We start from the raw sequence: 13,896 nt of genomic DNA, 5'->3' as shown, positions 1-13,896 counted from the left end.
CCAACCTCATTGCAAAGTTTATCAAAATATGCGTTGATAAACTTTGCCATTCACTCCATAGCCTGTTCAAGGTGCTTAGATAGTCGCGTCTGCTGAATTGAGAAAGCGCGAACATATAAAAAAAAAAACGGGCTCCCCTTTTCGAGTACCTTTTACTTTCGCGTCTTCTCCACTATCTGAGAGCCTGGAACAGGCTACTCACTCGATTATTTGAGGTGCACAGTTTCTTCAAAATTGATCGTATAGACGCCCTCTCTCAAATAAACGCCTCTTGTCTACTCCTTTTCTAAGTTTGTATAAGAAGCCCCTCTCTAAGAAACACCCCCTACCAAGAGCCATACCTAATAAACGCCCCGCATGACAATTGCACCAAAATCCTCTAGGAAATAGCGAAATAAGGTAGAATTATTCAGTTTATTCAGATTATTGTTACGAGAATAAACGCCTTCCATCTGTTAAACGCCCTCCTTCTCTTGCGTTTACAGTGCTGCGCTTCGCTCGCCAAAGTGGGAGACCTTGCTTGCAGGCTACCTAAAATGAAGTAGACGCCCCTGGTGTCCATTGGGTCATTTACGGTAATTATATAAGGATTCGAGGAGGGGGCGTTAGAGCGCGGAAATACCAGCTGGATACTGTTATCGCAAATATTAGCCTGCGTGCAAGCTCTCCCAAGTTTTAGGGGGAAGGAATGGGAAGCGTGAAAATCTGCGTCAAGGATTCACAAGGAATGGCCCCGCCGCCAGAGCACTCCAGAGAGCTTGGTCGCAGGCTACCAACATTACAGCACAAACAGTTGATCATTACTATTTTTGTTATCCCTATTCAATCTTATGGGCTGTCCACACTTGGTCGCCGAGAACTAGCGCCTGGATACTTGCACAAAATGGTGTTGTATTGACACCTGCCGTACATAGGTACTCTCTTTCGCCCTGTCAGACGCCATTTTGAAACGTAAGCTTAGCAGGGATTACAAAGCAGTGGACTGCCTTGAAACTAGCAAAATAGCCGGTGCCCACTTAAAGCTACTTAAGTACCTGAGTGCCAGGTCTCAACCAAATCATTCCCTCCTCGGCTCACTGTGTTTGTTATGAGGTGTCATTATCAGGTACAGCGGTTAACACCCACACGGTTGAAGGCTTCGTGGTTTTTACAACAAAGAGACATTTTGAAGGAAAGATATCGCAAATGTAGATGTTTGGAACGCTTCTTTGGCCGTTCATCATTTATCTGGTTGCCAGTTCTTCCATCGTGGATCACATTTTCTTGTGGCTCTATCATTTGATGCCGGGAGGCAGAAAATTTGCCAGTTTAAAGGCGAGTTCTCCTTCGAGTTTTCGAAGTCTTCAGACGGCGGTACGAGGTTGTAGGTAAGCTTACGTTTAGCCTGGGTTGAATTCTTTCTTTTCACTACCGTGAGAGTTTGTCTTTAGTCCGTGTTTTGTTTGAATGAGAAAAAATCGCGCTGGTGCGAACTATTAGTGTTGTTAGCAGAAGTGTTCCAGACTTGCTTGTCATTATTAGTGCCATATATTAAGCTACTCGTTTTGATGCTTTTGGCATTTCAACTTTCACTTTCACTTTTTGCCTTTTTCATCCCAGGAACGGATCACTCCCACCCAACGGCGGAATACACTCGATTTCATCACTGTTAACAATCCCTCCTCTATACCACTACCCTCACCCAAGCCTACCGGTGTTTACATCAATGGGATTTGAAGTTTTATTCCTTTCATACCTTGTATGTGCTTTGATACTTCAACATGTCAACATCTACAAAACGGTACGCGCTTTTCTTTTGTTAATATTTTAACTGAGCTCAGTTCTTATGGAATAATAGTGTTGTGAACGATTACTTTGCTTGATGAAATTGGATGGCAGTGCCAAGCTGTAGTCAGCTGCTCGCCAGTTAATTGTTATTCACTTCCATGGGGTAAACACTAATTTTCACTTAAAGTATTATTTTTATCCTTCTTGAGCACCAGGTGCCACCATTTATTGAGTTTGAAGCCATCCTTAGAAATCAACTTTTAGGGACAGTTACCTTTGTAGAAGGTTTATAACGTTTTTGAATGAACATTTTAGTGTACATGTAGGTTATAATAATCTTGCCGAGTGATAATCGATTTGCATATTATGAACAAGTCTAGGATTACTGCTGAATTTTAATTTGACATTACTTATCACGAAAATGGATTCTTATGCTAATTTAACAAACAATCTGTCGTTGTTCTTTTGTATGTAATTTAGTATTTTTATTTATTCTATAGAAGAAGGCTTTACCTTAGTTTGTTTAGTTAATTAGGAAGCATTCACAGAAGTTAAAGGCAGCTCTGTTGTAAAAAACTTGTGTTTGCTTGGATCATGGGTGAAATTTAATACCAACAAAATTGCTCCATACCACAATATACTGATACCTATTCCGCTATGTTCATGGTTAATTATTTATGTACCTTAAAAATTATTTTAAGCAACATCAACAACCCTTTTTTATGTGCCTGAACCCAGTTGTTCAAAGGCTGATTGGCCCTGACCTGGGGTTAAAATTTAATCTGGGTTTTATTTTTCTCTTCTTCAAAAGCACCTTCTCGTATAATTTTCTTTATTATTTTTAGAGCATCCACTTCCTTATTTTAGCCGTATAGCTATTTGTCGCAGATAAGATTTCCTTGTTGTTTTTCCTTAAACCAAATTTCCCTGTTTTATTTATTTTTTAATAGGGCCTGCATTTAAGCCATCTCTGCAACATGTACAATTCTAAATTTGCTTGTTTTCCCCCTCCCCGCCTCCCTCCCCACCTCTTTCTCGAATTTTCTTGATTATCCTGGGTGAGTTTGCCTCAGAGCAAGGTCTCTCTGTCAGAGAGACTTTGGCTGCACTTTCGTGAACACTTTTCCTTTTCATGCTAGAAATTAAGAAAGAAAATTGCCATAAGCCATATATGACTTTGTCAGACTTTTCCGCACATCCACACCTCTGAAAAGTGTATACTAAGTAAAGAATGACAAGGGTTTGTAACAGTAGGAAAAGTGTGACATTATCCTGACTTTGTCAGACTATTCCACACTTGCGCACCTCTGAGAAGTGTAGAACTAAGTAAAGAATGACAAGGGGTTCGTAACTGGGGGAAAAGTGTGACATATTGTCCTGACTTTGTCAGATTATTTCACACTTCCACAACTTTGAGAAGTGTAGAACGAAGGAAAGAGAGACTATGGGTTCGTGACTGGGAAAAAGTGTGACTCTCAATTATATCCTCAGTTTGTCAGACTATTCCATACTTCCACAGCTCGCAGAATTGTAGAATTTGGAATGAGAAAGGAAATTAGGAATCCTCCACACTTCCACACCTATGAGAAGTGCAGAACTAAGGACAAAAAAGGAAAGTAGGGATCTTAAAGCCAGTGGTGGACATTTGTGCAACCCGTCCCTGGAAACTGTTTAATATCTCTGCTTGCTGAGGATAGTATATAAGAAAGACAAAAAGAAAAATAATATATGCCAACTATACCCACAAGAAAATCTTATTTACAATTGTATATCCTACAAATTCATAAAGTGTTATTATTACTACAGAGGCTGGAAATGGTTTTTGTCTGCATCTGCTGACTTGCACATTAACTTTTTCAAACAAAACAAGTATAGCGTGTTCGAGCATTTTTCCAGAAATGAAAAATAATTTTGCTTGGATTGACTCATTTGGCAGCTTCTACTATGCCAGTGTTTTAGGAGAGACTGTCTTGTAAGTGTGTATCTAGTAGTACGTCACTTGCAGTGTTATTAGTGGCCAAGTATTTAGTGATCTTGAGCACTTTGGCCACCCCTCGCCTGAGTATCAGTCGACTTGTTGGCTGCCATATACATGTAGACCAACACTCAGCTGATTAATGTGACCCACATGTCAACCGTTGTGTCAGCCAACATGTCAAGCGAGTGATGACGGACATATTGGCTTATACATGGTCGATACTTGGGTGGTATGCTGGACAACACTCAGTCAATACAGCTAGTTTTGCTTTACAATGAGATGTTGATGGCATATCAGTTGACTTTTGGTTCCATATTAATGCACTGTCTTATTTAGCAGTTATTGATTGTGGCTTTCGTATGATGTCAAGAAATTATGCAGATCTCAGAAGTTATTATCCATAGATCCTTAATGTTTTATTATTAGTTCAAAATATTTCCAAGATTTTTACAAGCTTACCTCCCTGTAGACTTTCTTTAAAACATTGGCCTATTTCTCAGCATGGTTTCAGGACTTTGGGTTTGCTTAACTGTCTTGAATTCTCCCAACCTCTCAAATGTTTATATCAGGCCTTGCAAACACAGAACAAGGTTTTGATTGCTTTTATAAAATAACTGTTATGTTATAACTGTTATGGGCGGTGATTAATAGAGAAATTTGTACTAGTCACAAAGTGTTGTACAAGTTTTTTTCAGGCCCTAATGACAAGCATTCAGTTACCATTTAGCCTGCGTAGAAAGCAGTTCCGCGTGAGTTCATCGAGAAAATTGGAAAAAAAAAGGAATGAAGGGGGAAGGGGGAGGGGAGTGAAGGAACCATGGGGTTTGCGGTCAAGCGTTTCCTCTTCTCCCTTCCCACTCCCCCTTCCATTTTTTTTTGCTTCCGCTCCAACTTTTGGACTATACTTCGAATGGAAACGCTTGCTACGCAGGCTAGTTGACATTTGAAGCAATACATATTTTGTGTCAAATAATACAGTTTGCTGGGAGGGAGTGGCCTTTAAATAAATCAGTGCAAAGAGAGAAATTTTAATCACTAAAATGTAGTTATATTTATGAAGTGACGTAAAATTTAAATGACCCTCAACAGGAGTTAAGGGCAACCTTAACTTTGTTAAGTGTGTTTTTCTCTCCAGTTGAAAAAGATTGGGAAGGTAGATGAACATGGTGACTAACTTTTTGGTCGGATGACATGAATTAATTTATTGCATCTCTCACTGCAGAATGTTCACATGGTTGATGTTCATCTTGTCTGGTTCATTGCTATCTTTCTGAGCAGGAGAGTAGTTTGGAACATGCTTAGCCAGGTAATGTCCAAGTCACTTTTATTCAAGTGCTCTCGAATTTTTCTTTTTTAAAACTGGTCGGCACAGAAAAGCTTTTAAAAAGGTTTGCAGACTGAAGGAGATGACCATGGCCACCCTGTTCAGAAAGTCACTGTGGAAGAATGTTTTTATTTTTTTTTAACTTTTAAAGATGTTCCTAATGTCTTAAACCTACCCAGGTTAATTGTGGCCAAAGAAAAAATTCACAAAAATTTACAACCCCCACTTCCATGCTTACTGCCACATGGAAGCACCTTCCGATCTTATCTATTGTCCTTAATCAATTAATTTTTGTCTCCGTAAAATTACAAATCTCTTCAAAGTGAAGTTGTCTTTCATTAATATTGATATTACTTGATGTGTTGTTTACAGGCCCTGGCATCTGAGGTTCTTTACACTGTCAGGTACTTTGCTGTCATCTTCATTAAGGGTGCATTGCTTCTCCTACTTGTGGCAGGCTTTATGTTGTTGTCTTGGAGGCTTATTCAACAGAACAGTATTCCTAATTGTCTCTTCCTCTGTTATCCGTAAGTACTTATTTCATTTGGTACAGGTGTCATTAGCCAGCATGTTGCGCAGTTAGCCTTGGCTGTTAGGGGGTGTTTACATGACATCGGGGCAACTTTCGCACAGGTGCGAGTTCACTCCGGCTCCCCTCCATCGCTCTACATGTGTTTACATGATACCACCACAAAATGTCATGCCGGCGCGAGTCACCCCAGTGTGAGTTCACCCCGGTTGTTGCACCAGGGCGAGAATTTCACTCCAGTACGAGATTTCGCAACGGTATCATGTAAATGCAAAACGTCCACCCGTTCCTGTCTGAAATTGGCTGCCGGTAGACTGAAATGAGGAGCGCATGCGTAAGGTTTGCGATTTTGAATCACACGTATATTTTATCAACATGAAGTGTACCTTCAAATAATGAGATATGAAATGACCCAGTCATAATGTAAACACAATATGAAATAAAAAAGTCATCCCGGTATGACACTTGCACTGGTGCGAGTTTTCTCATATAAACACCCCCTTAGTCAAGCAGCAGATTGAATAAACAAAAATTTCTGGTGCTGCATCATTGTGGATTTGACAAAAAAAGAGGCAGCTGTACAGGTGTCCATTTTATGGAGGTGTCCATTAAGAGAGAGTCCACCATAAAGAAAGGGAGGGGCCAACTCTAGGTGGTCGTTTTACAGAGGTGTCCATAAGAGAGAGTTGACTGTAAAGAAAGGAAGGGGCCAACTCTAGGTGGTTGTTTTACAGAGGTGTCTGTTAAGAGAGAGTCCACTGTAAAGAAAGGGAGGGGTCAACTCTAGGTGATCGTTTTACAGAGGTGTCCATCTTACAGAGGTGTCCATGAGAGTCCACTGCAAAAAAAGGGAGGGGCCCACTGTAGGTGGTCGTTTTACAGAGGTGTCCATAAGAGAGAGTCAACAGTAAAGAAAGGGAGGGGCCAACTCTAGGTGATCGTTTTACAGAGGTGTCCATCTTATAGAGGTGTCTGTAAGAGAGAGTCAACAGTAAAGAAATGGAGGAGCCAACTCTAGGTGATCATTTTACAGAGGTGCCCATCTTAAATAGGTGTCCGTAAGAGAGAGTCCACTGGAAAGAAAGAGAGGGGCCAACTTTAGGTGATCATTTTACAGAGGTGTCCATCTTATAGAGGTGTCCATTAAGAGAGAGTCCGCTGTAAAGAAAGGGAGGGCCAACTCTAGGTGGTCATTTTACAGAGGTGTCTATCTTATAGAGGTGTCCGTGAGAGGGTCGACTGTTAACACTGTGGATGGAAACAAAATTGCCCCTAAATGCTGCCCTCGCATTTAATCAGACGAATGTTGCATTTATGCGAGAATTGTGAGAAAAAATCATAAAACTTTGTTCTCCACACCATCCGAATAATCACAATTTTAACTCAGCAAAAAAAGAGAGACAGTGAAAGTTTTGATATCTTTCTGTTTTACATAGTAGTTACCCTTGATTTATTGCAATTAATGTTGTCAGTGATTTAAGAAATGTGATTTTGACCGCCCTTGAATAAAAATGTAACAAACTTGCAGCGTTTAATCTTTTACGCTATTCACGTTTTGAAGAACTGAGACGAGATGTGTTACTTTTGTTTCTGTAGGCTGGTAATGTATTTATTCACATTCGGCTTCACATTGGATCCCCAAGGAAGTAAAGTCATGTTGAAATTAAGTCCTCATCAAGAGCTTGGCCCTCTGTCCCAGCTACAGTTGTTACATACTACATTACTGCACAAAGGTGTTATGGTCAATGGAAATGCTAAGCAGGAACTTCCAGCTCCCCAGCCGTGCTCTCTCCCTCCTGATGCTGTTCGATATGAAACGGAATGTCTCCGAACAGATTTCAACCTGCGGATTAAACAAGTTCTATTTCAATCTCTAATTTGTGCTTATTACGTTGGTTTCATTCCAATGAAATTTTCAGAGGTGAGAAATATTACTTATAAAAAGGTCATTATTTTACTTATTAATTAGTAAGGACAGAGGTTCGTAGTAATTACAGTTGAACCTCTCTCACGTTACCACCCAAAATGAGAAGATTTAGTGGTCACTTTCGAGAATCAAACAAGGTAGAGATCTTGACGTATTTACCTGTTGGAATAAAATTATTGCACTAAGTCACAATGTGTGTGGTTCCATGTTGTCACTAAAATGTAAAGTTCTTCATACACTCTAAGTAGCGTAGTACATACAGTGAACATAGAGGTCAGATCATGAGTCAAGAGGTTTAGAAAAACTGTCACCCAAAGAAGTGATCACGTTGATGTAGAGAGGTGATCATGTATGAGATGCTCCAACCAAAGGGACTGACTGGAAAAATTTTGGTGGGTTGGATAGCTGGTCGATTATGGGAGGCGGTTGCACATGGAGCCTCGTCTGTATCAGCACATTAGATGCTTTGCAGTTAGTCACTCATGTGCTAAACCCTACCATGCTGTTGAGGAAAGGATGTACGAAAAACCAAGATCTCACATCTTTTAACCCGTCAAGTCCCAATAGTGACAAACATCAATATTATTTTCTCCTAACAATATCCATACGTTGTCAAGAGACTAGGTTATGAGAATTAACAAAATGATCACCTAAGAGAAAATACTTTGATCTTTTGTCAAATTCTCTCAACTCATTCTTTAAGGAAATGCATAGAGATCAGTTTGGAGAATTTGTACATGTATACTGGGGCTTAAGGGGTTAATATGTTAATTTTTGTCTTCTCCCAGTGCGTCTCTTGCTCTCCAGCATGGCAGTTTTGTACCACGTGATTAACAAGCTATAAAGGGCTTTTTTTTCTTCAGACCATTTTCTTAACCATTTGTTGAGCCTTCCTTTGATCTTTTCACAGCAACATTACATATATTATGACATGTGGTGGGCGTGTCAGCACACACTGTTTGTATGGCTGAGTTCACTGCTAATGCTTTTGATGTTCATGTTACCGCTGACCTACTGTGACGCTCTACACAAGTGCGCGCTGCATCTTGGGGGATGGGAAAGATATCCATGTGGTCATCGAGATACTCCGCATGTGTAAGTTAACCATTATACTTCACCTCTTTTACTAATTGGTCATTGACATTACTATCAGTAGCCCTTACAAGTATTAATGACGAACTAATTTGACTACCATGTCTCGACTTAGAATTCTAAAGTTGTAAGTTTTACAGTAATGCAATTTCCAGAAAGAATGCATTAAGAGGGTTTTTCTTGGTACGGTATTGACCATTTTGCTGTGTGTTGTGGGGAATGTTTAGTTAGTGTGTGTATGATTGTCTGTTTGTTTTCAAAGTTACGTCCTTCGGTGACTACACCCTCGGCAACAGAAAGAAACGAGACGCATTAGAGCTATACTACTGCCATCCGCGGACACCATTTCTCTTGCACCAAGTGTGAACAGAGCCTGCAAAGAGAAATCAGGCAAAGAGCAAAGCTTATACTAGTACATGAGAAATTTCTGCAATTTGTTTGGCTTAGAGCAGTGGTATTCCAGCTTAATTTGAAATACTGTACCAACATGTGAAAATTACAAAACCCTTTGCGGGTAGTAGTATAAACAAATAATAGCAAAATTTGTACATGATATTTGGCATAAATACCACTCGTGATATTTAAAAATTGTCTCAAATTTCACTAGCCTAACGGCTCGTGAAATTACGTATAACAATTTCGAAATATCACTCGTGTTATTTATGCCAAATATCACTACAAATCATGCTATTACCTATACTAATACAAGAATTTATTTACAATTGCCGACCAGCGCTGGACTTAGTCTCGTTTTCTGCTTCTTCCTCTAGATGGTCTGCGTTAACAGTATGGCCTCAGGGGGTTCTAGTGCGGCATGGTAAACTTCTCTATAAAGCACTTGGTATCCATAATGTAGCAATCCCTGGAGATTCTCATCATGGAAGGTTTTTTGTAAGTAGCCCAGCAAAGCAACATGATTTATGTACATTGTGTAATAACTGTCATTGGCCATTTGGAGTTTGCGTTTGAGACGGACTACAATCTTGGACACAATAAAATGAAACAGCCAATTCCCCATCCTCCCGAAATCAAGGATATAGCCGCCCGATGGACAAAACACGCTATTTTTGCATCTTTGATTTCGGGGTGGGTGGGGGAGGGGGGGGGTCTAAATTTTCTGCATTGTGGGACTATTGCAGGAGACGCTTTCAGACCCATTTTCCCGCGCAACTTTGTAATAGCCAATGAAAGAGGTGATAGCGTCCTCCGCAACAGTCCCATAATGCATTTCGACCCAACACTGACCCAGTCTCCCGCCCAACCTTGAATACCCAATGACATGAGCGTGGGATGAAAGAAAAAAATGTGCATCTTTCTCCGGGAGAATAGTACGTTTCTAGAATGTACGTCCATATTCATCATAACTGTGCAATGAGATTGATGACGGAACGGAACATAAAACACTAAATATTCCAAAGCATTTGTTTGTATAAACCTTGGTGAAATAGAACACATAGGAAGAGTTGTATCTTTCTCCTTTCTCAGCACTCGTGAAAAAATGCATCTCGCATTTCACTTCCATAATCGAATCAAAGTAAGGGATGTGGGCAAAACAATTGTCTTCAACGAGGACCCACCTTGTTTAGGGTTGGTAGGGCTGAGGACACCATCCATGAGATAACCCTGATCAGCAGAAAGTTTTGGCGTGAAAAATCTAAGGTACGAATTAAATAATTTGTGTGTCTAAACCCTGCATGGTCAGGCCAACTACAGTGGTACATTAGAATCGTATCCTTTTTTTCTGCCAGCATAAGAAGGGGCTATGCAGATATGAACTCATCGGATCATGAGACGTTTCCGGGAAACTGCCCACCTACCCCTCCCCTAAGCCAACATTAACACTTACTTCTCACTTAGGGCAAAATGTTGGCTTAGGGGAGGGGTAGGAGGGCAATTTCCCAGAAACGTATAATGAGCATCTATTTAAAGTGGGGAAGGCACTACATGGAGACACTGCAGTGGTTCTCGGCTGTGTACAATAGTTTTGACCATTTTCCTAACAGTGTCTTCCTTTTGTTTACAGTTCATGTTCGAGTCTCCTTTGCGTCTTATCAACTGGATGGCTGGAGTTCTCCTCTTACTGGTGTTATATCAGCTTTTTATGATAACGCGATGTCACTCTTGGCACCAGCTCCTCTCGGTCACGGGTCTTCTAACGTTTAACTACCTCATACTCTACAGGCTCTTCCGGGATCGCTGGGCACTCCAGGCGGTGGTACAGGAGAGAACAGGAACGTGAGAGCCTTAAAATAGACCCTATTAGATAAGTCTTTACTGTAGTATGTGAATGCGATTAGTTACAATGGACTGGGCTTTTTAGTCACTTGAATTGCTGCTGGTGTTTTTTTTTTAAACTAAATATCGTGCTCGAAATCAACACTCGCAAAATTATTCGATTTTCAATTTAACTGCCAAACATAACCCTAACTTGCCACAAAAACCCCAGTCTTTGCCTCCTCAGAATACCACCACTCAATTAACGCTTTAAACATAAGTTCTTTAAAAAGATTGACCTCGGGTAGTATTCATTTGCTGACTTTAGTGGTCGTGAGAAAATTTCTGTTATTTTTTTTTCTTGCAACTCTTTGCTTGCGTATTTTCTATGCCGTAAATGATCTAATGGACGTCCTCTCTCAATTAAGCGCTTCTTGTCTACCAAACGCCCCTCTACACTTTTAAGATGGAAGCCATCAGGAAACTGAGTAATTTTAATTTTCAGTGGACAAAAACCTCCTGCCAGAACAATTTAAACAATATTGCATTCTTTTTTACATTTTTCAACGTCTAAAGAGGTAATAAATCATCTCTAGTAACACCAAAGAAAATTTATCATGGAAGTTCGAGAAAATGAATGTCAAATTTCACAAGAATTGTGATTACACAGGTAAAATTCGGTAAATTTCATTGTGTAAGATGTAATCTTGTGAAATTTGACATTCATTTTCTCGGGCTCCCATTTCTTTGGTGTTATTACAAATGATTAATTACATCTATAGCCGTTGAAAAATGTAAAAAAGAATGCAATATTGTTAAATAATTCTGGTGCAAGGTTTTCGTCCACTGAAAATTAAAATTACTCAGTTTCCTGATGGATTCCCTCTTAAGTTTGTATTAGACGTCCCACTCTAATAAACGCATTTGGTCTAATGAACAACCCTCTGCACTTTTAAGTAACAACAGTCGTGGTCTGTTTAGTCGTTATCCTAACTGAGTTATTGATAAAGGAGTTATAATACATTGACAATTATCCAGAAAGTTATTTTAATATATCCTCCATTTTCCCAGTACCTCAAAAATTATTAGCCTCAGAACAAAGTATAAACATTCCAACGTATCTGGAGTCGAATCTGTTGTATCTAATCGCATTCCTTCTACTACTACTACCACAGAAACAGAACTGTAGAACGTTTGTTTTAATGTTGCAGCTGGTAATTTATAAAATAATAATAAAAATCTACTTATGTCAAGGAAGCGAAAGCATGTGTGCTTCTTGAAGCATTCGTAAATATGCGTTGTTAGCCAAGCATTTGACCGAGATACATTTGTAAAGTCGATGTCAACAAAAATGCAAAGAAGAACAAGGTTCATCAATATCCAGCCTTATTATATGGCTGAATCTGCGAGCAGGCAAGATGAAGCGAATCCTGCGTTCTGATTGGCTAGCCAAGCGGGCAAGAATTCCCACGTTGGTCCCGCAAGAAAAAGTCCTCTTTTTGACCATATAATAAGTCCTCTATTGACCAAGCTTGGTCGGTCAAGATGGCTGTATATTGGCCTCGTTCTTTTTGGCGTTTTCATTGTCCTAGACAATGTCTCGGTCGATAAAAACGCGAAATAGAACTGGCTAATATCCAGCCATATTGACCTCACGCTTTTGTCAATGACGCACATCTGTCTTGAGGAAACAAGGATTTATTTTATGACAAAGAGCCATTTTTCACGTTCTTGCGGATCAGGCGGGAAATCCCGAGCAGGCAAGATACACAAGTAGGCCCATCTTGCGCGTTTGTTATGGACCTAAACGAAAGAGACATTTAGGGTCTTTAGATGAGAGAGCGAAATTCGACTTAACATTTTTTAGAGGATTCTAAGAAAATAGACAGCCCCGAAGGCTCCATTTTACCTTTATTTTTTCACCAGAAAAGTTAGCACGGTTATTTTTATTGCAGGGGGCTAAGCCCTCTTCCGATGGCAAAATGATAAAACTTCTAACATTTGAACTGGTTTCCGCCACTAGGAATATTTCTATTCCCTTCCCCCTGGGTGGGATACTACTCCACTGCAGGGTTAACCTCTGCATTAAATTTACCAGTCCCCATTCATACCGCTGAGTGAAGTAAGTCACTGAGTGAGAAGTGTCTTGTCCTCGAACACAACTCAGTCGCCCCGTCCAGGCTTGAACCTGCTGGACCCGTTGATACAGAGTCCAAAGCACTAAGCACTGGGACACCGCGTCTCCCGTGTTGTGACTGATCATGAAATCTCAAGACTCGCTACTCTCACACAAACAATAATACAGGAAGAAACTAGAAACAAGTGTCTATTCACCTGGCCTTAGTTGTTCAAAAGGTGGATAGCGCTATCCACCGAATAAATCTCTATCCACTGGATAGTGCAATTGGTTTCCCTAATACTTATCCACCGAATAGTGATATATCCGGTGGATAGCGATATCTAGCTTTTGAACAACTGGGGCCAGGCCATTTACCAGAGTTTGATTTACGCGTGCACGTTTTTCCGCACCTGATATAAACTACTTATTTTTCGAGGATTGTTTCTTGGTGTTCTAGACCGCTTGCGTGTTTTCGCAAGCATCTTGACAACGCTGCACGTTTCCGTCCTGTAGGCGTCTTGGACACTTGTTGCATGTTCTGACGCGTTCATCAGTTGCATGTTCACCGACGCACCCCAAGCTTTAACTCTGTTAACTAAAATTTGGCACTCAACTGCCCCCTTGGGTTTTCGGCAGTAGTCGCGGCGCGAGGAGCTCATGCGAAGGGCGAAAAACGGGGAGCTTTTTCCCATTTTACGTTAAGCCTTCCCATGTTCCTTTGCGCTTTTGAAGCGTTCCCTTTCCGTGTTACTTCCGCCGAAATTCCTAAAAAGCAAATGGGTAAGAGGTAGCGCGCTCAGAAACTTTAATTACGTTTCCCTTTTGTTATACTTTAATTGGTCAGATGATGTCCGTTGAAATCTCGTTAAAACTTCGCAGAAAGACAAAACATCAGCCTACATAGCAAGCGTCTCCGCGCGAGTTCGATTCGCCGAGAAAGTCTGAG

The 13,896-nt window shown here is 40.4% G+C and overlaps 1 protein-coding gene across 2 annotated transcripts; it reads left to right on the top strand.

Moving 5' to 3' along the window:
• The first annotated feature begins 1,129 nt into the window (after nt 1-1,129).
• LOC140953863 (transmembrane protein 39A-B-like) lies at nt 1,130-11,370 on the top strand. Of its 2 annotated transcripts, XM_073403244.1 has the most exons (8): nt 1,130-1,367; nt 1,600-1,780; nt 4,968-5,051; nt 5,442-5,596; nt 7,195-7,519; nt 8,436-8,620; nt 9,388-9,508; nt 10,641-11,370. In XM_073403244.1, the coding sequence occupies exons 1-8, from the start codon at nt 1,192-1,194 to the stop codon at nt 10,854-10,856; spliced, it is 1,443 nt and encodes a 480-aa protein (XP_073259345.1). In that variant the 5' UTR covers nt 1,130-1,191; the 3' UTR covers nt 10,857-11,370. The 2 variants fall into 2 exon arrangements, with proteins under 2 accessions (XP_073259345.1, XP_073259352.1); XM_073403251.1 differs by lacking the exon at nt 9,388-9,508 and having other exon boundaries at nt 10,641-10,861.
• Nucleotides 11,371-13,896: the final 2,526 nt, after the last annotated feature.

The sequence above is a fragment of the Porites lutea genome, chromosome 1, assembly GCF_958299795.1.
Source record: "Porites lutea chromosome 1, jaPorLute2.1, whole genome shotgun sequence".
NCBI lineage: Eukaryota > Metazoa > Cnidaria > Anthozoa > Scleractinia > Poritidae > Porites > Porites lutea.
Note: the sequence above shows the minus strand (reverse complement) of the source record. Positions and strands in the feature narration are given on the sequence as shown.

Bases quoted from the DNA above. Each gene is read 5' to 3' on its own strand.
- LOC140953863 (XM_073403244.1), top strand. From the start codon at position 1,192: ATGTTTGGAACGCTTCTTTGGCCGTTCATCATTTATCTGGTTGCCAGT. The intron at 1,368-1,599 runs GTAAGCTTACGT...TTTTCATCCCAG, and splicing joins ACGGCGGTACGAGGTTGTAG to GAACGGATCACTCCCACCCA. The intron at 5,597-7,194 runs GTAAGTACTTAT...TTGTTTCTGTAG, and splicing joins TGTCTCTTCCTCTGTTATCC to GCTGGTAATGTATTTATTCA.